This window comes from Capra hircus, chromosome 4, assembly GCF_001704415.2.
Source record: "Capra hircus breed San Clemente chromosome 4, ASM170441v1, whole genome shotgun sequence".
NCBI lineage: Eukaryota > Metazoa > Chordata > Mammalia > Artiodactyla > Bovidae > Capra > Capra hircus.
The window spans coordinates 45,381,878-45,409,685 of record NC_030811.1 but is presented as its reverse complement, the minus strand read 5'-3'; the positions used below and the strand labels follow the sequence as shown (position 1 = coordinate 45,409,685).

Sequence of the window (27,808 nt, the reverse complement as noted above, 5' to 3'; positions counted from 1 at the left end):
CCCATGGACTGCAGCACACAAGGCTCCTCTGTCCTTCACTGTCTCCCAGAATTTGCTCAAATTCATATTCATTGAATTGGTGATGCTATGTAACCATCTCATCCTCTGTCATCCCCTTCTCCTGCCTTCAATCTTTCCCAGCATCAGGATCTTTTCCAACAAGTCAGCTCTTCACATCTGGTGGCCAAAGTATTGGAGCCGCAGCTTTAGCATCAGTCCTTCCAATGAGTATTCAGGGTTGATTTCCTTTAAGATTGACTGGTTTCATCTCCTTGCAGTCCAAAGGACTCTCAAAAGTCCTCTTCAGCACCACAGTTCCAAAGCATCAATTCTTCAGCATTCAGCCTTCTTTATGGTCCAACTCTCATGTGCATACATGACTACTGGAAAAATCATAGCTTTGACTATACAGTCCTTTGTCAGCATAGTGATGTCTCTGCTTTTAAATAATTTTTAAAAAATAGTTTTATTTTTGGCTGTGCTGGGTCTTCGTGTTACGCAGGCATCTCTCTAGTTGTGGCGAGCAGGGGCCACTCTCTGGTTGAGGCGTGCAGGCTCTCATCGCAGCGTCTTCTCTTGTGGAACACAGGCTCTAGGGTGCCCGGGCTTCTGTAGTTGTGGTGCGTGGGCTCAGAAGTTGTGACTCCTGGGCTCTGAAGTGCTGGCTCAATGGTTGTGGTGCATGGGCTTAATTGTTCCAAGACATGTGGGATCTTCCTGGACCAGGGATCCATTCTGTGTCTCCTGCATTTTCAGGCAGATTCTTTACCACTGAGCCCCCAGGGAAGCTTGCAGGGGGCCCATCTTTAAAGATGGGTGCCTTGCAGCCTCTGTGTCTGCTGGGGAGTTAGCACAGGAAGAAAAGTTGGTGAGGCTGGACTGTAGGGGAGCGAGAGTCAAGGCTGCTATGAGCACCTGCTGTCATCCAGGTTTACACCCTGCCAGCTGGGAGAAGGGTCAAGACATTGTTATGCATTTCGTTTGCCAAGGGCAACAGACTGAGTGTTGGTGTGCACGGGGTGGCTAAGCACTGGTAGGAGCCCACAGTGGAGGAGGGTGGGTGGCAGCACCCCTTACAGAGGTTTCCTGGAGGCCAGACTGAGTGCTTCTTGCAGGTGGTGACCTTTGCTTGTGTCCTTGACCTTGGCCATCCCAAACTCATGCACAGTGGGTGTACAGTGGACTTGGTCAGCTGATTGAACAGTAGGTGGCCCCTGAGCCCCTGCACTTGTGACAGGAGACTGGAGAGCTAGTGAGCAGAGCCCCACACCTGTGCTTCCAGGGGCCCACCCCCACCTACCCCACCTGTAGCAAAATCACGCCAGTAATGAAAGATCCGAAGCCCCCTTCCTCCAGCGAGTGCTGACAGTCTCTGAAAGTCCTGGTCTCAGTCTGGTCTACCAAACCAGATCTTTCTCCCTTAATCCCCAGCCCATCTTTGGTGGTCATGACCCCCCTGGAGTCAGCTCCCATTCTTCCTGTTGCCACCACCACTAAGGTCCTAGTTGAAACACCCGTCCCCACTCTGCTAGCCTGTTTTGCAGGCGGTCTGCCTCCTCCCATCCCCCACCCTCTGCCCCCTCCAGCCCCTTTGCTAGTAAACCTCTGACTCCCCATTTTCTCCACAGTGAAGTCTGATCTTGAGTCTGGCTCCCAGTGCCCCCCACCCCAAGCTTTCTCATCACCGGGACCACTTTCTTCAGGCTTTATCAACTCTCTGTCCCTCCCACACAGTGAACTATGGGGAGAGAATGGAAGGTGGGTCAATGGTGCTGTGAATCATTGTCAATCAGCTAATCAGAAATCAAAGGGCAGCAGACATGAGGCCACAAGTTCCAAGGCCCAACCCAGGTGTGACCATGGGGTGTGGCCTCTAGTGACCACTGCCTTAAAACCTGGCATCTGTCTTTATTGATTTATAGTCATTCATTCCTCTAGTAATGTGTATCCAGCACAGCCTGGGTTCCTGGAGGACACACACGGTTTACTGTGTGTGGGGGTGGGGCCTGGGGACACACAGAGAAAGCCTGTGATGGGGCAGTGCCCAGGCAGTGTGTCTTCTGTTTGACCGGGACAGACAGTGTCTTCCTCTGGTGGACGCTGATTCCTGCTCTCTCGGCCTGGATGGAGGTTTTGCTGTCTTTTTTCTGAGTTGCAACAAGCATTGTTATTTATAGGAAATGCTCTTTTCATGTGCTGGAAGCATCTTGGGGCATGATCTGGGTGAAGGAGAGATTACTTCAAGTCAGGAGCGTCATACCAGGCTGGGAAACTTGCTTTTGTTGGAATTTAAATCAGAGATTTTAATTATTAAACTCTCTTTGAGAACACGTTGATGGGGTTGGGTGCAATCCCAGCTCCATTGTGGCCTCACTGAGTTTGAGGGTGACCCAGGTATGGGGGAGTCACCCCAAAGTCCTACCTTCCCCACAGCAAGATGAGACCCAGTCGTGCCTGCCTCACACCCGTCCTGGGACTACAGATATAGATTCATAGTGGCAATGATAACTAGAAACAATGTCTGCTTAAAAAAAAAAAATCAGAAATAGTTAAAACTTGTTCATATTGAGGGCTTCCCTGATAGCTCAGTTGGTAAAGAATCCACCTGCAATGCAGGAGACCCCAGTTCAATTCCTGGGTCAGGAAGACTGGCTGGAGAAGGGATAGGTTAACCACTCCAGTATTCCTGGGTTTCCCCAGTGTCAGCTGGTAAAGAATCTGCCTGCAATGCAGGAGACCTATGTTCGATCCCTGGGTTGGGAAGCTCCCCTGGAGAAGGGAAAGGCTACCCACTCCAGTATTCTGGCCTAAAGAATTCCATGGAATGTATAATCCTTGAAGTTGCAAAGAGTCAGATACGACTGAGTGACTTTCACTTCACTTCACTTCATATTGTTGAAAATATCCCATCTTTCTCAGAAACTGATTTTTCTCCTCATTATCTACTTGGGGCCTCTCACCTTAGTCCTCCAAACTCTTCTGGCTGTGCAGGGACCCCTCTTAGCAGGAGTCATTGTTCAGTTGATAAATTGTGTCCAACTCTCCTCGACCCCATGGACTGCAGCACACGAGGCTTCCCAGTCCTTCGCTATCTCCCAGAGCTTCCTCAAACTCATGTCCATTGATTCAGTGACGCCATTCAGCCATCTCATCCTCTGTTGCCCCCTTCTCTTGCGCTCCATCTTTCCCAGCATCAAGGTCTTTTCCAATGAGTTGGCTCTTCACATCAAGGGGCCAAAGTATTGGAGCTTCAGCATCAGTCCTTCCGATGAATATTCAGGGTTGATTTCCTTTAGGACTGACTGGTTTGACTTAGCAGGGGAGGAAGAATATTTGGTGGGCATCACACCAAAGCCCCTCTGCTTTGGGGTGAATTGCACAGGGACTGTTTGAGGTCGGCAGTGAGCTTATTCTTCTTGTTAGCCGATGAAGAAATGGGAGGCCCAGGGTGATGAATATAAACCAGCAGACACAACACAGGAGAGCAGGTCCAGGGTGCCCCGAGGCGCTGTCTCTTCTGCAGCCTCTGCAGCCCATCTCAACCCTGCCTCTCGGAGGAGGCAACACTGGACCCTTATGGGCAGAATCCCTACCCAGCGTTCCTGATGTGGTCTAGCCAGGTTTGGTGAAAGCTAGAGAATATTGGGCATTTTGGGTTCACAGAACTACGGAGGAATGAAAAGACTGGGGTTCAGTCCAGAGATGAAGCTTGGTGACTCAGAGGGTGCTCTGTCAGTGTTTCCTTTCCAACCACACCCTCCCTGTAGGGGCCAGTTCCCAGGCACACAGGAGGGCTGTCTGGATGCTCTAGCAGAAGGGACAGGCCAGATGAGACGCCTCTATCCTCACACCTGACCTGGGGAAATAACTTGAGTTTGGGACTACCCGTAGGAAGTCGGCTCTGCTGTGACAGTGAAGCATTGCTCGCTAGTTAAACTTCCCAAAGCCTCTGCTGGTTGCCAACAGCTGGGGATGACATCTCTGCAGAACAGGGATTTCTGGAGGGGCTAAGGGCTTCCCTGGTGGCTCAGATGATAAAAAATCTGCCTGCAATGCCAGAGACCTGAGTTCAATCCCTGGGTCGGGATGATCCCTTGGAGCAGCAACCCACTCCAGTATTCTTGCCTGGAGAATCCCATGGACAGAGGAGCCTGGCGGGCTTCAGTTCATGGAGTTGCAGAGTCGGACACGACTGAGTGACTCTCACACACACACACACACACACACACACACACACACAATCCAGTATTATCACTATTGCGATATTCAAGTTGTCCCAGGTCTGGCCAAGACAGCCTCTGCAGGCCGACTCAGCCCTCTGGTCATGCAGCCGTACCATTCTGGAAGCATTCCTTTACCTTTTGGCATTTGTACCATCCCTGACTCATCTGAAATCACCCACGTCTCCGGGGAGCCCTGATTTCTTTTACTGGGAAACAGACGTGGGTGCTGCATGTAACCGCTACTCTTGGGGGCTTCTTCAGGCGCCCCTCCCCCACCACAGACAGAGCTGGGGAGTGTAGGGAGTTCACATGTGCCTCTGTGTGTGCGGGTGCGTGCCTGTGCATGAGTGTGTGCGTGCATGTGCACATTCGCATTAATTTTCATTTCTGTATCTGTGTCTCTGCATTGAAAACATGAGTTACACCAGCATCTGATTCCAGTCCCACAGCACAGCTTTCACTGAAACGTTCTCCCTTTCTGTGTTAGTAAACTCCTTCTTCGCCAAGTGGTTCCAGGACACAGTATGTTCATGTGGTTCCTCCTCTCTCACTTCCAGAGACTCCCGCTGCCCTCAGGGTTGGGCCCTGGCTTGCTTTGTGGGGCCCCCTTCCTCTCCACGCCTGCTCTTAGGACGCAGACTCTGCCTGCCTGCCATCCATGCCCCAAATGCATGCTGTGCTTCCATTCACACAAACACCCTGCCTTATGGTCCCCTGGTTCTTTTTCTGTCTCAAAAATGTCCCTCTCTCTTCTAGATCTCAGCCCATCTGTCATCTGTTTTTCCTGAAGTCCCATGAGTGGGCTCAGTGCCCCCCTCATAATGCCACATACAGACATTCCCACCGTTGGGTAAAGGGTGTCACTGTAGCCCTGTGTTGCCAGGCACACAGGCTGCTCATCAGCGTTCTGGGATGGCCTATGGGGGTAGCCTCCATTCAGTTAGATGAGATCCTGGATGGGCCAACCTCGCATCTTGTCTTAGAGTTGGACTCACTGCTGAGCTCGTGTCCCCAGTCCAGTCTGGGTTCCCAGTCTGTGTTGGTGATACAGTCCCGCGGCCTGGTGTTGGAGTTTTACGCTCAAAGTCTGGACCTGGGCTCCCTGAAGCCCATCTTGTGCAGGAAGAACCTCCTTTGTTTTTGGGGACTCAGTGCAGCCAGAATTCAGAAGCAGATGTCAGGACAGCAAGAAGCAAGGAGGATTGTCACTTTGCCAGGGGCAGGCTAGGCTTGCAGCACAATAGTGGGGTGAGTCTGGCAAGGCTGGAGTGGCTGGCTTGGTCCCTAGGCTGAGCTGGCCCCAAACCCTCATGCTTCAGCTTGCCTCAAGTGGTGGTGTGGGAAGCTAGAGGGAAAAGGGACTGGAGAGGGGGCCCGGAGGCAAAGCGGGGAGTCCTGGCAGGTGTGTGTTTGGGAAGTTCACTTGGGCTCTGGTGTTCCGGACTTCAGTGGACTATCTGGGATCCCTGATTCTCACTGAGTTGTGATAGCCCACTGTGCTATCATCTGTGAGGTGTGATTGCATGCATGTATTTATTATTAATAATAAAGTGTGGGAATTTTCTGAATGATGTATTTTTTAATCGAATCAGAGGAGATTCAGGTGTCCCTATGAAAACACCCGTTTGTCTTCCACTCTGGCAACCATGGGCGTAGGTGCGCTGGTGCTCAGGACCATCATTTCCGAGGGCCCCGTAGCGTGTGCAGCCCCGTCCATGCGTTCAAGGAGCTTTATCATGTTGAAAGTTACCTTTTTGCTAGGACTGAGGTCCCTCCTGCTGCTTCCATGGGTGAGACTGGTGATAGATCCAGCTGATTCCTGGGAAAATGTTTGCCTTGTGTGCCCTCAGACAGCAGAAGTGTGCTTCTAGCTGAGCCTGTAGACATAGCTCTGGGCTCCGTCTTGTTCTCGATGGTGGGGACTCAAATCCAATACAGACGTGTGTTCTTAGGGATCCTGCAATCACATGGGGGTGAGGGATGTGTATGAAGAAACAGAACTGAGAGGTGTTTACAAAAACTAAAGTTTGACTTCTTTATAGAAAAAGTGAAAAATAAATCTAGAAGATAAATTAACAAACGAATGAATGACTATAGAGACAGATGAATATACTCTTATTTGAAGGATGAAGGCAAAATGAAAATGAATGGGTGGCTGCCAGGTGAGAAGCCAGAATGATGTGTTTCTGGTTTTTTTTTTTTTTGGTGTGTGGTTGAAAGTCAAAGAGCAGCTTTGCTATTCAACCCCCAGAAATGGAAAGATGGGTATTTGGTGCCAGAACCTGAGAGGTTAATGTCGGCCTTTGAATTGATGGCTGGAATTTGCACATGTGTTAACCATAAAGGCCTGGGGTCTAGCCCACCCAGACTGCTCTCCAAAGCTAAGACATTTGGAGTTGCAAGCGGAGCTGAAGATCTGAAGCCAGAGCACTAGACCAACACAGGGCATTACTGCTGCTGCACCCTGGGCTGGGCACAGAGGCAGGCCGAGCCACTGGAGCACACGGCGCTGCTATGCACACAGTGAGCCGGCAGGTCTGAGAGCATCCAGCTCCCTAGGCCACGTGCTCCTCTGCATCGGCCTCCTCTGCGGGACCCCACAGAAGGGAGGAGGTGGCCTCAGCTGAACAAGTCCACTGTCAAGGGACCCCTTTCCAGCAATGTCGCTAGAGCTCCTCATGGTGGAGAGCTAAGAGCCACTGGTCCAGGACCCCTGGCCAAGACGACTCAGTCTTGTGGGGTCTGACAGGCAAAGGGCCATTCTGTCTGTGGATCTGGCCCACCTTCCCCCTCTGGGCTGTGCTTCAGGCTAAGGGACCCTTCCCCTTTCCAGGTGTCCGGCTTCCTCTTCATGTGAAACCCTGTCCCCACCATCCCAGTCACCTTTATCTTCTTAAAATAAATTAAAAACAGTTTTTAATTTCCTTCTAAAATCACAGACCCAGAGAGGGAACTCGGATGTGATTTGCTGGGAGCTGGATGGCTCTCTGGATAGTAAGGAGAGGGAGGGGTGCAGTGGATCCCAGACACTAGGTTCCTACGCAAGGCCCCATGGTCATTTCCTTTGAGCTTGCTGGAACCTCTACCTGCTTTTCATCCCACTTTGGCAAGGCTGCTCCTTGTTTTTCTTAGTTGAAGAGGCAAATTGGAAAGACAACCTTTCTGTATGAGAGTTTTCCTTCTTTCCACTTCAAAGCCACTGTTTGCTAGCAGTACAGATTACCGGTGAGACTGACCAGTACAGATGCAAGTTTACTGGACAGTATACAAGATTTAAAGTCCCGAAAGCCAGAGAGCCTGCCGCTTTTGATTTTAAGTCCCTGGGTCTGCATTCTTGGAGAGGTCTGAAATCCTAGTAACGCTGTACTCAAGCCAAAGGCGGGGGTAATCCAGTGGGAGGGCCAAGGGCGTTGGAGGGCGATGGAGGGTTAGCCCCCCACCCCTGTCCTAGGAGGCGTTTCCTCGCCACTTTTCCTGGGTTTGGCTGAGAAACCTTTTTCCTCTTCTCCGGAGCTGCGGTCTGGGGCGGGGGGGAGGGAGCGCTAATTCGTGTCAGATGGAGGGGCGCCGGGGGGCCGTGCGCTCATTCGTCTGGGCTTTTGTTCGCGGCATCTGACTCCTGACGACCCAGCGGACTTGGAATTGGCGACCGCTTCATTTCAGGGCTCCCGGGGTCGAACTTCTGGGACTCCCAGACACAGGGGCCCAGGAGGCATACCTGCCGGGCACCGCCGCCCGGGAGGGGTCCGCGCCTGCTTCGGCCCTCCTCGCCCGGCCCGGCCCTCGGCGGTGGCCTGGACGGCCATGCGGCTGCGCGCCCTGACCCCGGGGCCGCCTGGAGGGTGCGCGCGCGGGGCGCGGGCTCGCCGGCACCGGCGCCAGGTGAGTGGGCGTTCTGCGAGGGGGAGGGGCGCAGGGAACGGGGACCCCGGCGCGGGGGGAACTGGGAGCTGGGACAGGGTGGAAGCCCTGGGAGTGGAAGCACTTTTGGGTTGGTGCACGCGCGTGCTTGTGTGTGCCCACGTACCCCTGTCTGCGCGCCAGTGCGCCAGTGTGTACGGGTGCCCTTGCACTCCTGTCTGCGCGTGCATGTTCGCGCTTTTGCCCGGGTCACTGCGCGTGCCCGTATGTCCACGAGTGCGCGTGTGTCCTTGTTTATGTACGCGTGTCTCGTGTGTGTTCGTCTGTGCGCGTGCTACTTGAGCAGGAAAGAACGAGCGAGGGAAAGCAGAGCTTTGCCTGGTGGGAGGCCGGCGCCCTGGTGAGCCCACGTGAAGCGGGAGACAGCTTTGCTCTTAATTTTCGAATCCAGCTCCGTCTTGGACACACTTCCTTGGACTCCTTTACTGGAATGGAAGCAGGACATTGGCAGTTTCACGGACTCCCTTTTAGCTTGTGTTTCTTTGCGAAGGAAAGGGTGCTGTAACTCTGGGTGTGTGAGGATGCTCTAGCGTTGTGGCAGAAGTGCAAGTTCCCCAGGGCCGTGTTACAGCGCTTGGTCCTGGGACTGTCTTCCATGGCTCTTGCCTTAAACTGAGCAGATGCACAGGCCGCTCCCTGCTAGGTTCAGCAGTCCCCTCTCTGGGTCGAATAATTAGGCATTTATTGCATTCGTTTTACTGGAAACTTATGAAGGTTCTGAGGAGTGAGAAGTTGTCAGAATGTCAGCCACTTGACATCACTTTGAGTTGTGCTCATTCTGGCTTTTAGTTTAACAATCAAACGCTACTCCTGAGAAGCTTGGGGACCGTGTGTGGAAGGCAGAGGATGCCCCTGTGCTCTGGGTCCTTCGGCTGTTGGTGGTTGGAGGCATCTCTGGGCAGGATCACTCCAGAGGTTTGGGGCGCGCTCTCCTCACGCGGGAAGTTTTGGTGTTTAACTTCAGAATCAAGTTGCTCGGTGATTTTGCTGAGTGCATCAGCCGCCCTCGAATGCTACTAAAGGTTTCCTAGGTAAGAAAACACACCTAAATCCTCTCTCCTGAAAGGAAAAGAGGCTTGGGTTGTGCTGGTTTAGGCTATGTGGGGGTAACTGTTGCCACTGCAACGTTAGCCTAGAGAACTGAACCGAGAGGACTGTGAGGTTTTGCATTTTCGCAAAGCAGAGCAAAAGGCTACCCTGCTGCACGCCTGTGGAGCACTTCCTCGCTCAGTTTTGCAGAGATTTTTCTTTCTAAAAAGAGACCTCACCATCAAGACCAGCACTAATTACCCTGAACCCCTCAGGGAGTCCTTGTGGAACTGGCAGCCTTGCTCTCTACCCTTCCCACTGCCTGCTCCTAACAATTAAATGCAATTTAGATTCCTGAACTGAGCCTGCTAAATGCTTCAGCATTTCGGCCTCCCCTGTTCCCTGTGCACTCATTGGGCCCGCCTCTTTGGGAGAAATGAAAGCACAGTATCAGGTGAAAACAAAGGCAGCCTAATCCCGTCTAGGCTCACTTCACAATGGAGATGTTATGTACAGATGAAGCGTGAGCAGATGTTATTACACTATCTGAAATGAATTCCTCCACCATCCAGCCATTGAAATGGCTTCAGCCTCTACACAGCACCTCTGCTGTTTCCTTCCTCCAGGTTTTTAACTGTGGCCCAGCCGGCAGAAAAACCACAGGAACACAGTGCCTCTTTCTCCCTGGTTGTAATAAAGGTATTTGTAAGGAATAAAACGTCACAGTATCCCCTGTTGGCTCACAGAATACAGCCAATTCATTCAGTCGACAAGTATTAATTGAGGGTGCCAGGCACTGTGCAGGGCCTTGGAAGAAAAATAGATAAGAGCCTGGTGTCCTGCCTGTAGGAAATTACACAAAAGAGACGGCTGTAAACAAATAACTGAAATATAAGGGAGGAAAAGTGTGTGCCAGCTGGGGGATTATGACAGAGGGCTGTGTGTGTCAGCTACTTGAATCTACTCCTGTCTGAGCATGAGGCCTGGGTGGAGACTGGGTCTGAGCCCATATTCCTTATCCGTTGGCTGCGGGGTCTTGAGCTTGCACCCTAGTGCTCCATTTGTAGAACAGTGCTGGTTATTTATAGCACAGAAGGGCCCTGCCAATGTCATGGACTTCACGATAGTAGCACCTTCATTCCTCTTTTGTAAGCACTGAGTTCAAGAGCCCTACTATCAAAAAGTATATGGTCTCTTGAAAAAAGAAACAAACATGTAAATAAGTTTGTAATAGCAGTGCCTTGCCACGGTGTATTAATCTATACACTATTTAGAAGTGTGTTATTTGATGTCCAAATACTTAGGGGATTTTACTAAGATCTTTCTGTTTCTGATTCCTAATTTAATCCCGTTGTGGTCAGAGAACATATTTAGTACAACTGGAATAATTTAAAATTTTCTTAGACTTGTCTACTAAACATTCCATATGCATTTGAAAAGAATGTGTATTCTGCTGCTGTTAGGTCAAATGTTCTATAATGTCAGTTAGGTCAAGATATTGATAATATTGTTCAAAGCTTATGTATGCTTGCTTATTTTCTGCAATAATTATCAATTATTTATAAAAATAATATTAATTATTGAGAAAGGCTATATTAGTTTGCTAGGAGTGCCATAATGAAATAACGCAGACTAGGTGTCTTAAACAGCGTAAGTTTATTTTTTTATAGTTCAGGAGGTTGGAAGTCCAGATCAAGGTATTGACGAGTTTGGATTTTCCTAAGGCCTCCCTCTTTGCTTAGCTTGTATGGTCCCCATGTGCTCGCATGGACTTCCCTCGGTGTGCCAAGTTTCCCTAGGGTCCCCTTTTCTTTATATAAGGACGCCAGCCCTGTTGGATTAGGTCCCTACCCTTATGGCCTCATTTTACCTTGATTATCTCTTTAAAGGCCCTAACTTCAAACATAGTTACATTGGAGGTTAAAGCTTCAATATATGAATTTTGTGGGGACACAGTTCAGTGTGGGGTAATGAAATTTCTGACTGTCTATGTTTGCCTATTTCTCATTGCAATTCTGTCAGTTCTTGTTTCATATATTTTGAGAATTTTGTCATTAGATGCGTAACTTTGTTATATTCTCTTGATGTTTTTACCCTTTTATCATTATGTAGTGCTTTCCTATGTCATTGGGGCTTCCCTGGCGGCTCAGATGGATATCATTGGGAATATTCTTTAATCTGGAATCTATTTTGTTATTAGTACAGTCATTTCAGCTTTTCTTTGATTAACACTAACATTGTATATTTTTCTATTCTTTTCTTAAAAAATATAATTTGACAATCCCTGCCTTTTAATGAGATGTTTAAACTGTTTACATTAATGTGATTCCTAATATATTGAGGTTTAAATCTATCATCGTGCTGCTTGTTTTCCATTTCTCTTACGTGTTCTTTATTACGGCTTTTTCTCTTTTCTTGCCATTTTAACATAATTTTGTTTTCTCTTCTTTGTTGTATTTATTACCGGCAGCTCGTTATTTTAGTCGCTGCTTTAGGTTTAGGTTATGCCTTTTTAGCTTCTCACAGTCTGCCTTCAAGTGATAGTGTATTACTTCGTGTATATTATGAGAGCCTCCCAGTGGTAGACTACCATTTCTCCTTTCCTGAGCTTTGTGCTGTTTTATCATAAATTTTACTTCTACTTATGTTAAACCTCACATTGTATCATTATTAGTTTTTATTTAAATAGTTATCTTCTGATGAGTTTCAAGTAACAAGTAAAAGACCTTACATATTTGTCCATGTAATTAATCATTTCTAGTGGTCTTCATTCTTTTGTGTAAAGCTATATTTCCATCTAATATTATTTTCCTTTTGCTCAGACTATCTTTAACATGTCTTGTAGTATGTGTCAGTTAGTGATAAATTATTGCAGCTTTTGTATATTCTAGGAAGGTTTTAATTCACTGTCATTTTTGAAGTGTGTTTTTGCTGGATTGGTCAGTTTTTTCTTAGTACTTTATATTGCTACGCTGTGTTCTCACTTGCTTTTTTTTGAATGAGAAATCTACTGTTATTTTAATGCTTAATCCCATGAGTATAATTTGTGCTCCCCTGCCTCCCTGGCTGCTTTTAAGATCCCTTTTTTTTCAGTTGAAGTATAGTTGATTTAGAGTGTTCTGTTAGTTTCAGGTGTACAGCAAGTGATTAATTTATATATATATATTTCTAGATTATTTTCCATTATAGGTTAATGTAAGATATTGAATATACTTCTGTGTGCTGTACAGTAAATCCTTGTTGCCTATCTGTTTTATTTATAATAGTTCGTTAATCCCTACTCCTAATTCATTCCTCCCTTTCCTCCATACTTCTTTGGTAACTGTAAGTTTGTTTTCTATATTTATGAGTCTGTTTCAGTTTTGTATATAGATTCATTTAAGATTGTCTCTTTATAACTGGGTCTGAGCAATTTGGTTTCCACGTGCCTTATGTAGTTTCTGTCACATTTTTTTGTGCTTGAGATTTTTTTGAGTTTCTTGGATCTATGGGTTTATAGTTTTCCTCATGTTTTGGAAAAGTTTCAGCCATTATCTCCTCAAATTTCCCTCCACCCACCCATTTTCTTTCAGGGTCTTATAAGCTGCTAAAAGTCGTCCCACAGTTCACTGATACTCTTTTTGTCTGTTTATCTATCTGTTTATTTACATAGGTTGTCTTTTCTTTCTGTGCTTTATTTTGGTAAGTTTCCGTGGTGATGTCTTCAAATTCACTAATCTGCTCTACTGCAGTGTCTGATCTGTTAATATTATCCAGTGTTTCAATATTTTTCATCTCAGCTATTTACATTTGCTTCTGTAAATGTTTGTTCTGGATCTTTTCTTACCTTCGTTTTGGAACAAATGGAATATAGTTATCATACTCTGCTAATACCTGTGTGCTTATTCTTGTCAGTTCAGAGTCACTTTCAATTGACTGATTATTCTCATTATGCGTTATGTTTTCCTGTTGCTTTGCATGCCTGATAATTTTTTTTTTTAAAAAGTGTTTATTTGGTTTTATTCAGCTGCACCAGGGCCTAGCTGTGGCATGTGGGATCCTTAGTTGTGGTGTTGGGATCCCCAGTTGCAGCATGTGGGATCTAGTTCTCTGACCAGGGGTCCAGTCAGGGCCCCCTGCACTAGGAGCGTGGAATCATAGCTGCTGAACCACTAGGGAAGTCCCATGCCTGATAATTTTTGATTGGGCACCAGGCATGGTGAATTTTACCTTACTGGGTGTTGGGTATTTTTTTATTTCTACAGATATTCTTGAGCTTTGTTCTGAAATGCAGTTAAATTACTTGGAGAGACCAGGAGCAGTGCTCAGTTTATAGTTAATCATTCCTCACTTTTGAGGCAAGATCCTCCTGTTTTCTATGCAATATTCCCTGAATCTTGGATTTTTCTGGTCTGGCTGTGGGAAGAAGGACTGTTTTTGGCTCTGTGTGAGCACTGTTTCCTAAAATGGAGGTTCTTTCCCCAGCCTTGAGTATCTTCCTCAAACAGGTGTGTGTGCGCACATGCTCTTCAGTACTGTGCTGAATGCTTCCGAGGGCCCTTCTGAAGATCTTAGGAGTTCTTTGCCGCTCTCTCTTCTCCAGTGCTCTGCTTAGTGAACTCTTTCTTGCTGGCTTATTCAGCTTGAATTCTTAACTCCTTTCCTTCAACCCATGTGGTATGCTGGTTCCCCCTTCCCTCTCTGCATCCTGAAATCTTTCTCCGTGTAGGAATTTGGAGACAGTCGTAGAGCTCACCTCATTTTTTCCTGCCTCTGAGGAACTAGATAGGTTCATTTGCCTTTTCATGACCATCCTATAAAGAGATTCGGTCACTGTGTGCTCATATCTGACTTCTTTCATTCAGCCTGATAATGCTTTTGATGTTCACCCATGATGTTGCATGTATTAGTAGCTTACTCTTGTGTATACCTAAGCGAATATTTGGATGTATGATATGTATCCATTTTATGAATATACCATGGTTTGTTTGTCCGGGTTCCTTGTGATGGGCATCTGGGTTACTTACTGTTAGGGGCACTTTTTAAAAAGGTAGCTCTGATCATTCTCAAACATATGTCTTTGCGGACATACTTTTTAAGTGTCTGTAGAAGTGGAATTCGGAGAAGGCAATGGCACCCCACTCCAGTACTCTTGCCTGAAAAATCCCATGGATGGAGGAGCCTGGTAGGCTGCAGTCCATGGGGTCGCACAGAGTTGGACACGACTGAGCAACTCAGCAGCAGCAGCAGCAACAGAACTGGAATTGCTGAGTCGTAAGATTGGTGTAGATTTAAAAATATGTGAAAGAAATTGTCAAGCTGCTTTCCAAAGTAGCTGTCCCATTTGTCTCCATTCTCGGTAACACTTCATCTTCTCAGTGAATTTCAGCTCTTCTGGTGTGAGTAATGGCCTCTGTGAGTCCATGCGGATATCCGTTATGTTAGGATGCTCTGTCACATATCAGAAAATGGGAATATGATTGGTGTTTCGTTTCAAAGGCAAATTGAACTTTTATAAGATCCTCAGCCATAGCTGTGAGCCTCACTTGACACTACAAACGTGGATTTGGTGGCTGAGTGGTCCGTGTCTTTGCAGTGCCTATGTGTGTGATGGAGTCAGTGCTGTAACAGGTTTGAAGAGGAACTACCTGTCCTGTCACCCTGGTCTGATGACAGCTTCTCTGCCAGTACCTGAGTTCAGAGAGGCTAAGGGGCCAGGAAGGCCAGTGAGTTAGTGGCCTCTGCTATAATCATGCTGTTTGCTGATTGTTTCTTCCCTAGAAAAAATCAAGACTAGGCATGCACGTAGATTCTTTTGTCACAGAAGTGGTGGCTGTAAGCCTGCAGTCTGGAAGCTGATAGACTACACATAAGCCCTTCACCCAGGGGATTCTGAGCTGGGCGCGTTTGGGCCATCACTAGGGCCCTGGCACTAAGCGTGCCAATGGGGTGTCCCAGGCTCCCGGGATCCCAGTCTTGGCAAGATGCTGCCTTGTACTGCTCTGTTTGCCTGGTCAAGCTCCTGTTTCAGCTGTTCCCCAACTCGGCTGGATTTATTATCTCTTGAAAGGGAAAAGGAAGAGCAAACGGACTATCAATGGAAGTGCTGACACTTTCTCCCTTTACTTTTTCAGCCAGAAGAAGTAACTGCGAGTCTGCACAGTTTTAAGAACAAGGCCTTTAAAAAAGCCAGAGTCTGTGGGGTTTGCAAACAGATTATTGAAGGTCGAGGGATTTCATGCCGAGGTGAGTCCACGTTGATCCTTCTCATGCCAATTAAACTGAAGCAAAGCAAACAAACAGAAACCCAAAATGAAACCTTCTTTCGGGAGTTTCCAAAGTTAAATCATGGAATTCCCCATCTTAACCTGAGTTTCCCCTTACCCTCACTGGACTGGGATGGAACGTATTTATACAGATATATGCTCATGAGAAATTTTTCCAGAAAGAGCAAAGTTAGTCTTATGGGAGGGGGGCAGCTGTGAGTGGCTCCTGACTTATTTTCCTTCTGTCCTGTAGTGTCAGTAGCCTGAGTCATCCCCTTTTGTTTTCTGGTCTTTTACCAGAGTTTACAAATGAAAATTTTCTGTTCTTTTGAGTGAGATAGTTCATTGCGTTACTGTCCTTTTAGCCTGTTGTCAGGCATTGCGCCAATCCGTAAACAGAGCCACCAGCTTCAGTATTTGGTGTTTAAACCCCAGGTAATCAGTGCAACTTGCTATTTTTTGTGTTTTCACAGTAGTAAATCTGTATAACAGACATGTGAGGAGGACTTCTCTTGTTTCCATTAAACCCTGGAATCATGGTTCTGTGTCACAGAGCAGAGGCAGGTGGGGTTACCTGGGAGAAGGCTTTGGGCTGCTCTGGGCTTGTTATCACTGGTGGGTTTGGGATTTTCTCTGTAGAATAGTTCCAGGGTTGCCTCTAGGCTCCCCATCCTCCCAGTGGACTCCCTGGCACATGGTCCCTGAGGGCTGCTTTGGGGTTAGGCAGCCTCAAGGGAAGATGCATGATGGCCACACTGCAGTGGAACCTTAGAGGGGGTGGGAGGCAGGTGTGTCCCCTCCTCTGAAGCGCCCCTCCACTGTCAGTGCTGACGGTGCCTTGGAGCCAGCTCCCGCCTCTCCTTCCCCCTCTGCGGCCTCCTGGAAGTGCCACAAGTCCCCTCCCTCCCTCACCCCACACGGGTCTCTGTTTTAAAGCTGATGCACCTGCTTCTCAGAGTGCATGGCGCTGTCACCTTGTCCTTGGCTGCAGGCTCCTCTCCACCTAGAAAGGGTGAGCCAGGCTCTGGGGGCTGAGGCGTCACCTGTGGGGGTGCACATGGGGCATGGATCCAGCACCAGGCCTCTCGGCACAGGCCCTCTCCCCACATCAGCAGGCCTGCATGGGTGTGCAGGTACACACGTACACACATGCACCCACACACATGCTCACAGGAGCATACACACACATGGAGATGCAGAGAAGAGCATGGCCAAGACAGGGCTGGGCCAGGAGTGCAGGCTGGTGCTCTGAGTCTGTTAGGATCAAAGTCTCCTCTCTGAGTCCCTGATGTGGGTTGCAACATTGTTCTCCAGATGGCTGGCGCAAGGCCTGACTGGGATGGGTGTGAGGTGCTGAGCTCACTTTCTGGCACTTTGCTTTGCAGCTGCTGTGATAATAATTTTTCCTCGATGACCCCACCTGAATGTGCCATGGTGATCCCCACGTGGGTGACATGGGGAACCTTAGCTGGCTGCTGTCCACGTGTGCAGGTCATGAACACAGACCAAGCTGGTTTAGCTCCGTAGGCCCAAGGGCTCTGTTTCCCACATACAGTTAATGATGGCCTGGTGGCGACAAACAGATTGGCTCTTGGGAGAGTCAGTTTCCTTCTCATCTCTGTACAGCTGAGGCCTGAGTTGGCTAAGGAGCTATCCCAAATATCCTTTTAAAACTCTCAGTACTTCTTTCTTAACTGCCTCTAAGATAACAGTTATTCTCTTCAAATCTCTGTACAGCTGAGGCCTGAGTTGGCTAAGGAGCTATCCCAAATATCCTTTTAAAACTCTCAGTACTTCTTTCTTAACTGCCTCTAAGATAACTGTTATTCTCTTCAAAGTAAATGGAAGCAACGAGATCTGACCAGATTGGAGACAACGGTCCCCAGCAGCCAGGCTTTCCCATGAGGCCAGAGCTCCTCAAGGATGCTGACAGCCCCCAGTATCATCCAGGGCTTGGCATGAGGGCACACATTCCAGGTTCATGCCTCCTTCCCTGTCCTGCAGCTTCCCAGGCTTGTAGGGGCCAGGAAGGGGCCCAGAATATTCTTCGGTTCTTAATGATCTGTCTTGTGGCATTTGTAGCCTGTGATGTGTGAGATGTCAAGGAGGACTAAGAGGCCTGGCAGAGTGGTGTGGGTGGCACGCACGTGGCTGTGCGTGCGCATGGCTGTGCGTGCGCATGGCTGTGCGTGCGCATGGCTGTGCGTCCTCTAGAATTCTATGGGGGAGGCAGTGAGATCTCAGGATCCCACTGGGTGCGGCATTGCCCAAGGCCAACTCTGCCCCAAGGACCCTGTGCAGGACCAACACAAAAGGGTGGGAGAGCAGAAGGGTGGCAACAGGTTGGGCTTGTGCAGTGCTAACTCGTGATCTGTCTGGCTTATGCTTTTCTGGTCTGAAAATCACTGTGGTTCTGTTTTATCTCATAGTCTAGCCCTGTGGAAATCACTTTTTGGATCCACCTAGTTCTCTTTTACTTGAAGAAAATCCTTCAGTAGCGACTGTCCCATAGGTGCCCTCTGCCTCCGGGGGTTCATCTCCACGTGTCATTTCCCCATAGGAACACTGCTACGGTGTTCTCGTGTGGGGAAGCCATGGCGCACATGCTGTCACCCCACCCCTTGGCTGGGATGCTTTGCCTGGTTTGGAGGCAGTAAGAAGAGATCTGGGGTTGGGCACAGGTCCTGGGGCCGCTCTGCACTCATGTTCCCCTTCCCTGTGTGCACACCCCAGCAGACATGCCACAGTCCCCATTCTCACTTGGCCTCCTTGTTTTGTCTTAAGGCCACGCTCCTCTGTTCTGAGCCCTCCAGCTGAGGGAAGTGTATGGACTCTCCCTGAGAGGCCCTGGATCCATCCCTCGTGGCCGGGTGGTGGCACTTGTCGCCCTTGAAGCACGTGGCCAGGAGCACTGGGCTGGCAGAGGCCACCTTGGGGGCATGTACTGCTCAGGGAAGCCATATCCTTGGCCAGAGGAATGAGCTACCTGGCTATGGGCACTGGAGGCTGTGCTACTGGGAGAAGTAAACAGGAGCAGGTCCTCCTGAAGGCCAAGGCCCAGGTCTGGCGGAAAGAGGCCTGCTGACATCAGGGATGCCTGCACGCCTGGGGCGCCACGTGAGTGGCAGGATAGGCAGCGGGTGGCATGGAAGGAGGCCACAGTGACAGGTGCCCATGGAGGCATCATGCCCTTTTTTGGGTCCAGCACGGGGTGTATTCATAATGTGGTGAATGTCACCCTTCGGTCATTGAGGGTCTGGGGACTCACCTGTTTCATTGTTCGTGAGGTATCTACTGACTTCTCTACAGGAAAAGGTGTTTTAGAAGGCCCTCATATGGTGGGGATGGGCTTCCCAGGTGGTGCTAGTGGTAAAGAACCTGCCTGCTAAGGCAGGAGTCATAAGAGGCACATATTCAGTCCCTGGGTCAGGAATATCCCCCGGAAGAGGGCATGGCAATCCACTCCAGTATTCTTTCCTGGAGAATCCTGGACAGAGGAGCCTGGCAGGGCTACAGTCCATAGTGTCACAAAGAATCGGATACAACTGAAGCAGCTTGGTACTGGCACTGGCGTATGGTGGAATGTAAACACGTATGAGAGTACTCAATAGATTATATTTATGTACCTAACTAATAATTCTGTTGATAAACAATAGCTACTCTTTTTTGAAAAGGAAAGGACACTGTGCCAGGAGTCTTTTAGACATTATATTCTTAAATTGATGTGTGTGGGAGATCCAAGAATTGTGATTGTGACAGTCTCCTTCTCAAAAATGCCATCATCAGCGACATAGCCCCTGACACTGTCAAGGGAAAAAAGGCCTATGGCAGTGACCATAGGGATAGAAGTGTGAGAGCTGGGTGTTTATATGTGTTGTTGCTGTGTGGCCATCTTCTTCTTAGCTGTGCTTTTTGTCCGCATCTGAAGGCTGGGCTTTTTCCCCTTCTGCACTGCATCCCTCTGGACGGGCAGGGGCAAGATGTGGGGGTACCGCTGGGTTGGGAGCCTGGCACAGTCACTGGGTGTGGAGACAGCGCCTGGCAGGGTCAGTGGTTGGCTCCTGCAGAAGTTGTGGCCCTGGACAGGTGCCTTTCCTGGCCTTCAACTTGTAACCATTACAATTTGCCTGTTGAGTTGTTAATCTCTAGGATCTCTTCCTTTGTCAGTAAGCTATATAGATATCATAGAAATCTCAGACAGTTTCGTAGTTTTCCCTCCTAGTAACTTAGCTGTATGTTGTACACGTTTGCACACTGAGCCAGTGTGTATGTGCTGCCTGTAGACATTACGTGTCTGCTCTCAGTGATCACACGCAAGCTGTGTGAGGTCTTACTGGAGGGGGCCTTTCCTTTGACTTGTTTCTGGAGCAGTAGGGAAGCATGGACCCTGGAGACAGGCTGCTCGGATTCCTGCCCTGCCTCTCTGTGCCTGAGTTTTGTTTTAGAGTCATTGTGAGGAACTGATTAAATGCACGAGGAACACAGAGAACACTGGTTGGCTCAAGGAAGTGTCTGGTAGTGTTGGGTGTTAGTCCTGTTGGTTATGGTGTCACATTGCTGATGGTGGTGATGATGGAGAAGGGTTAGGTGGGTATTCTGTGACTTCAGCTAATATTTTTACTATTCTTTTTCTAGCTTGTTCTTGACCTTCAAGTCACTTATTTTCACATTTTAGCCTATTTGCCACAGGTTATTTTTATGTGGCTAACTTAGAAGAAAAATTTCATTTTTAAGAGGCTGTTGTTTGTACATAGAGGCTCTTTAACCCCTATTTCTCAAACTGTAACTATAGGCAAAGCCACACAGATGGCTGGTGAGCGATGGGGTTAAGTGTCTGGTTGTGGTTTGCCTCCTGCTGCTCAGAAACCCACTGAAGCGGTTCCTACTCTGCCCTCCCCACCTGCCAGGGCTTTGAACAGGTAGCCTGTTCTCACTGCTCCACTGAGGTCTCTTGGGTGGGTTAAATGGCCCAGCTTCCACTGACAGTCCTTCTACAAACCCACACTTGAGGGCACTGGCGTGGTTGATCATGATGTTCTAGTCCCGAGTGGCTGAGTCTTTTCCTGGGTGTTGAAAGTTGTAAGTTCTGCAGAACTTGGCCCCGTGGAGGAGATGGATTCAGAGAGAATGCAGTGTTAGGTCAGACAGAAGTGATGGCCTTGGGAGAGATGGTTTGCCTGAATTTAATAATGGAATAGGAGAGAACAGACTGGAATGGAAAAAAAAGAAATGCTGCTAAAGAGACAACTGTAGGGAGGAACCTGAGGGAAATGAGGGTTGGGAAAGGGAGCAAAAAAGAGGACGGACGGAAAGTGGGGTGGTGGGGGGTTTTGTAAGGAATATTTGATAATGACTTTTCCCCTTTGGTTAACTGAACACATATTAACTGCCTGCTGGAATAAAAATATGAGAAAGCTGTGACCTGTTTGTGAGGAGTTCAGAGTCTGAGGGGGGAGCCCTGTCAGTGGGGGGCTCAGAGTTGGAGCGGGTAATCCTGTCGGTGGGAAGCTTACAGTCTGGGGAGGGGGGTAGTTCTGTCCCTATGTGTGAGACTGTCACAGTCTACAGTATGCTAGGGGATTAAGACAAAGCTTAGGGCTGGATAGGCTGATCAGCAAGTCAGCACTTGCTTTGTGCCAGGTGCTGAATTAGAACCCCAGGACATCGTGCCAGTTAGGACCATCAAGGCAAGAAAAAGGGGCAGGTGACCAAGCACTGAGTGTGGCGTTGGGCCCTCTGCTGAGGGCATCTGGCCATCCGTCTCATGCGGCTGGTGACTGTGGGTGTGGTTAAACTGGGGCAGAGGTTGAGGGCAGGTTGGGGTGAGCTTGAGGGCAGAGGCAGAGAAGCAGAGGTGAGACCCAGGGCTCGTCTCTCTCTGGGTAAATATGTGTAGAGTGTTGTATGACAAGCCTAAAACAGTGGCCTGGATTTCCAAGGCTCTTGGAGACTTCGGGAGAGTAGTTCCAAGACAACAAGGAACAATGTGGAGCCTTTCAGAGCCAGACGCTCTGGACAGTTGCTGCTGCTGTTAAGAGTGGATTCCTGCCCGGGACTTTGGAAACCCTTTTGACCAAGGAATGCAATGCAGTCCCCAGGCTTGTGGAGGTGAGGATTCCATGTGTCATTAATTCCTAGAAACTTGTGAGACATGCGCTGGCCACATACCCCTTCCCGGGTGGAGAAAGACCCCTAATGGGAACTGCTGAGGGAGCCTTAGGGAGCTGACCGTGGACCTTGGCCTTGAACTTAACTCAGTCTTTCACTTGGTGCTTCTCTGCTTTTCATTTTTGCGAGTCAGTGGATGAAAAGTGGTGTCTTGCTCTATTATGTTTTTTACATTCGTCTGAGGCTGAGCATCTAAAAAGATACTGAAAAGATGTCTGTTGTGTATTATTCATTCATTTTTGGCTGTACTGGATTTTCATTCCTGTGCATGGCTTTCTCTAGCTGTGATGAGCAGGGGCTACTCTCTAGTTGCAGTGCATGGGTTTCTCATCGTGGTGGCTTCTTTCGTTGCAGAGCGTGAGCTTTAGGGCACGGGGGCTTCAGCAGTCGCAGCATGTGGGCTCAGAAGTTGAGGTGCGTAGGGTCTAGAACACAAGCTCAGTGGTTGTGGCACACAGGCTTAATTGCCCCACGGCCTGTGAGGTCTTAGTTCCTGGACCAGGGATCAAACCTGCAACCTTCACATGGACAGACGGATTCTCTTACTTATTTACTCTTGGCTACACTGGGTCTTTGTTGCTTTCCACAGGCTTTCTCCGGTTGTGGCAGGTGGGGGCTCCTCTTTGTTGTGGTGCCCAGGCTTCCCTTGTGGTGGCTTCTCTTGTTGTGGAGAATGGGCTCTAGGTGGGTGGGCTTCAGAAGGTGCAGCATGCGGGCTCAGTAGTTGAGGCTCATGGGCCTTAGAGCACAAACTCAATAGTTGCTTAGTTGCTCCCTGGCATGTGAAATCTTCCCAGACCAGGGATTGAATCCATGTCCCCTGTACTGGCAGGTGGATTCCTATCCACTGCGTCACCAGAGAGGCCCCTGTAATGTTCTACTTAGTAAACTGGCCGTTCAAATCTTTGGCTCATTTAAAAAGTTAGATTATTTTTTCTTCTTGATTTCTAAGAAATCATAGTATAGATATTATAATATTAATGTTTCTATCATTAAATTAGGTAGAATTCATGCCAATTTTTGATGGATTTTGACCTACAGAAATGTCAGTTCCTTACCATTCCTACTTATATGTTGCAAACATTGTGAGCAGTTGCTTGACTAATTTTGCTCATGGAGTGGTTGTCATGTGAAAAGTTTAAGGTTTGGCTAGTTCACATTTACCCATCATTTCATTTCATTTTTGTTTTTGTTTCTATTTAAGAATGCTTTCCCTTCTCTGGGGTCTTAATGATGTTCTACAATACTTTATTCTAATATTCATTTCTGCTTTTCCAATTCTGTTCCAACTTCATGGTTAATTCATCTGGAATTCATGTTATTTAGGTTATTTTTCATGAGTGAGCTGGTTTTCCCAGCATGATTTGTTGTGTGGCTCATCCTTTTGTAACTGAATATGACAGTGTTTCTCCCCTATGCCGAATTCCCACGTGTGGGCCTGTCCATTGCGCATGTCTGATTTTACAGAGTTTGTACTGTACGTATATAACCAGCCTGCCAGTGCAGGAAACATAAGAGACCCAGGTTCAATCTCTGGGTTGGGAAGATCCCCTGGAGTAGGAAATGGCAACCCACTCCAGTATTCTTGCCATGGAAAATTCCATGGACAGAGGAACCTGACGGGTTGCAGTCCCTGGGGTAGCAAAGAGTCGCACATCACTGAACACATAAGAGCAACATTATAAGCATGGTCACGGGTTAGCTTTTTAGAAGTCCTGATTTCTCAGTAGCCATTCTGCATGTCATTTGTGGATATAAATTTTTTTCTTCTTTATTGCTTCAGTAACTTCTTTTTCCGTGGCAGAAATGGGTCTTTGATATCACTTTTATTCCTCATTACATGGAATGAGAAGAATGGCAGTATTTTATGCATATAAATTGAGGGCATGTTATATGTGACTTAGTTGGTTGGATCCCCCCAGTTGCTTCTGCCATCAGTCTGTTTCAGCATGGTATCAGTTAAGGTTCTTCAGCAAAACAGAACCAATAGGATGTATATAGAGAAAGAAATTTACTGCAAATAATTGGTCCATACGGTATGGAGGCTAAGTCTTGTCTGTAGTTGGCAAGCTGTGATCCAGAAGAGCCAGTGTGTAGTTCCTGTCTGAGTTCTAATCCAGAAGCAAGAGACGACCGATGTGCCAGCTTGGAGACTGTTGGGAAGGGAGAACCGATTCTTTCTTACTTCACCATTTATTCTGTTCAAGCCCTCAGTGAATTGGATGAAGCCCACCACACTGGAGAGGACAGTCTGCTTCACTCAGTCTGCAGTTTCAAATATTTTTCTCATTCAGAAACACCCTCCCAGACACACCCAGAATACTGTGTAACCAAATATCTGGGCATCTTGTGGCTCAGTGAACTTGACACATAAAATTAACCACCCCAAATATGTTGTTTTGGTTATAGTCTTTGAAGAAAATCCAGCTCTATACAGATAGATATTTGGAAAGGAAAGCATATTCTTTTTTGATATTACACCAAAACTCAAATGATAGTTTCTCAGTTTCTAAAGAAGACACAAAAGTGGCCAATAGATGCATGCAGAGGTGCTCAGCATCTCTGATCCTGTTATTGTTGTTGTTCAGTGCTCAGTTGTGTCTGACTCTTTGTGACCCTGTGGACTGCAGCACGCCAGGCTTCCCTGTTCTTCACCGTCTCCCGGAGTTTGCTCAAACTCATACCCATTGAGTCAATGATGCCATCCAATCATCTCATCCTCTCTCGCCCCCTTCTCTTGAAGGAAATGCAAATCAAAACCACAGTGAGATACGACCTCACACCTATCAGAATGGCTGTCATCAAAAACACAAGGGAAAACATGCTTTGGTTAGGGTAGAGTAAAAAGGAGAACTCTTGTACACTGTTGGTGGGAATATAAACTGGTTCAGCTATTGTGGAAAACAGTATGTAATTTCCTCAAAAAGTGAAAAATGGAGTTATCATATGATCCAGCAGTTCCACTTTTGGGTCTATAGCGAAAGGAAACAAAATCAGTATCTTCAATAGATGCCGTGTTGGTTGCAGTATTATTTACAATAGCCAAGACATGGAAACAACCCAAGTGTCCATCAGTGGATGACTGAATGAAGAAAATGTGATAAAACATTATTCAGGCAGAAGAAAGAAGGAAATCCTGCCATTCACCATCATGAATCGGCAGTGTGCTAAGTCAGGGAAAGACAAATACTGTACGGCATCACTCACATGTGGAAACTGAAATCTGAGTCTGAGGGACCATCTGTGGTGCTGGGCTTTTGGGTGGAAAGTTCGTAATTGTTATGCTTCGAGCCTGTATCTCCGAACTGACCGAGAGAGAGAGCAAGTCCACCACGGTACTGCAAGGGCAAGAAGGGAGTTTATCTCTAGCGTGCTAGGGCCCAAGTCTCATCCCACACAAGGGAATCCGACAAGAGCCCGGAACAAAGGAGTATGGCGGCTTATATACAGGCAGTTCTTTGTCTCAGTTACAGGAATAGCTGGCGTTACATGATTGGCCAGGCAGGATGAGCGCATATCCTGTCTCTTTCTGGTAAACATGACTCAGGTCCTAGAGACCGTCGTTTGGTCCCTAACAGTAATACTTGGGCCACCTGCTCACACCCCCAGAACAGTGGGTCCACCTTCAGGATCCTCACCTTAGCACTCGGGTGGTTTATGCAACTCAGTCTGATTAGTTAACCTTTGTGAATGTGATGCTTTGCTCTGTAATGGCGTGAGGCCCTTGCCATAGCCCAGTGCGCCATCCTTCGTGAATATGTCACACCGCCGTCATGGTTCCACACACCAGAGTTCCCTTCTGGGTTGAATCGGTTTGTTGATCTGCTGCATAACCAGTTACTCCCAAAGTTAGTGACTTACTGTGGCAGTAGCTTCTGTTCTCACTACTCCTGTGGATCAGGAATGTGGGAGTCACATGGCCGGGCAGTGCTGGCTCAGCATATCTTAGGAGGCTGCATCATCTGAAGGCTCTCCTGGGGCTGGAGCACCCGCTTCCCAGGTGGCCTCCCAGCTGGCTGCTGGCGGCAGGCCTCTGTTCCTTCCCAAGGGCCTCCTCCCCAGGGCTGCCTCAGCGCCTCACATGTGGGCGGGGGTCCAGGAGCCCAGAGCAGAGGTCACTCGCCATACACTCCACCGTCCTGCCTTGTCACACGACCCGCTCTGTCACTGTGTGAGGGGACCGCACGGGGACATGGGCTCCTGGAGAAGCCATGAGGCCGTCTCGGGGGCTGACTGCCACAGGAAGCTGTGCTCCTGTCCCGGCTGCTGAGTGGTCCGGCCCGCCCCATTCAGTGTGTGCAGACAGAGCTTCCTCTGGAGCCTGCGAAGTCATCACTGCATTTCCGCTAATTCTCATCTTCCCTAAAGGCCAGAGGGCCCCTCAACTGCCTTTTCTGTATCTCTGTTCTTCCTGCTGGCCTCTACCCCTGGCTGTCCTTCTGTCTGAGATTTTAATCTGGTGTGAAAGCCCCTTTATTCCAATGGCTGGCCTATCTTGGTTAGAAAATCACTCATCACCTTTGCTGGGTGAACCCATTAGAAGATGTAGAATAAATATTTGTCTTTGTGAATAATTTCACAAACCTTGGATGCATAGAAAGAGCTCAAAAACTAGATCTTGCAAAGATAATACCACTGGCTGTTCCCTGCTGGAGTTCCAGGGATCCCCAGCCATGGGCTCTTTTTCTTTATTAGTTTGCTTCACCCTCATTCAGTCCCAGGTGGGCTGTGAGTTAGGGCTTTCAGAAGACATAGGGGATGAAAAGTTTGGGCCTTGAAGTGCTGACTGCAATTTGGGACCTATCTCCTGACCTCAGGCCTTGTTCTTCCAGGACCCCACACTTCTATACATTGATGCTGTGCTTTGCAGTTTCAAAGCAGGGTCCCTTGAATGATGGCATTTTGGCATCACCATAACCCTAGAAGAGGAAAGAGGCCTGGTTCCACCTAGGGCAGCCCAGCCAGGCTAGGCCAGAAAGCCCCCAGATCCTGTGCCCCCAAGCCTAGATCCCTGTCCCCTATCCCACAATCACCCCATGGGTTTATCGGATAGATGCCTGCTTGGAGCCCACAGGGGTGCCTGCACTGCACTTATTTGGTGCAGTTGCTTCATTCCTCGCTGTCTCCCCGTCCTTCTGTCTCTGCATGGGAGCATCGGCAGACAGGCCCCAGTGCCCTGAGCTGCTTTGGTGGGGGCAGGCTTTCATGTCCCGCAGGCACAGCTGCAGACCACGGAGGGCGGGCCTGTGAAATCCGCATTGGTTCCGGCTCTCTCTGCATTGTTGGGGCCTCCGAACCAGCACATGCCTCTCTCAGTCCTCACAATGGCCTGGGTTGAAGGATCCCCCGCAGGAATTTAGATGTGGATTTGTTCTGACAGTCAGTTCTTAGGTCATCCGGAAGTGGAAGAAGCGTGGAACGCAAATGTCCAATTTCTCACTAATTTAAAGGCGCCAGTCCTGAGTCTTCTGGGGCATTTTCAAGTTTCTCTCCTTTCTTCAGGGAAAAGCTATAATTTCCAGGCAAACACTGATACTTTGTACCTCTCAGCTTCACTGCCTTTCTCCTCCCGAGGTGCTGATCTGGTGGCCTGAACCCCTGGAAGAGCCAGTGTGTTTGTAACTCCTCTCCAGAGTTCCCTGCGCCATCTGGGCCACTGCTGACACTGCAGAGGTGGCTGGGTTCCTGGACACCATGTCCATCCACTGCATGCTCTGTTGAACTCAGTGCTGTGTCCTAAGGGAAAAACAACCTCCCTCTGTCTGGGCTTTCTCAAGAATTTAGAGATGGAAATGTAAAAAGTATGGAGAGAATGCTCAACACACCTTCTTTTTCCTTCTCTTGCAGCCTGCAAGTATTCCTGTCACAAGAAATGTGAAGCCAAGGTAAGTGTTACATCACTCTCCCGTGGGGCTTCTGGAGCCAAATTGGCCTGTGTTGAATGATGTGTATGGGAGGAGACCGCATTGGATCGTAGCCACAGAAATGAAACTCTTTAAGAAATGGCTGCTAGATGCTTTCTGATAGGGTGTATAGTTTTCATCTCAAGAAAAAACTGAGGAGCTATGAAATCCATGTTTTTAATTGTAGAAAAATAACTCTTAAGAATTTGGTTTCAGGAAAGAATTTGGTAATTTTGTCCTGGCCATGTCAACCCTTTCTCCACATCACATGATCCCTTCTTTCTAATTACATCAACGTGCTGCTGTTGTAGGGTAGGGA

At 48.3% G+C, this 27,808-nt stretch overlaps 1 protein-coding gene across 3 annotated transcripts in view; it reads left to right on the top strand.

Moving 5' to 3' along the window:
• TNS3 (tensin 3) overlaps positions 1-27,808 on the top strand; it is a 223,773-nt gene that overhangs the window by 29,158 nt on the left and 166,807 nt on the right. For 2 of the 3 annotated variants that reach the window (XM_018047057.1, XM_018047052.1), the window contains exons 2-3: positions 15,287-15,398; positions 27,434-27,471. Coding sequence is in view for 1 of the 3 variants with exons in the window: in XM_018047052.1 (XP_017902541.1) it covers positions 15,287-15,398; positions 27,434-27,471 (150 nt within the window). In the remaining 2 variants the exon portion in view is untranslated. The remainder of the gene's footprint in view (positions 1-15,286; positions 15,399-27,433; positions 27,472-27,808) is intronic. The other variant, XM_018047055.1, reaches the window with a different exon arrangement.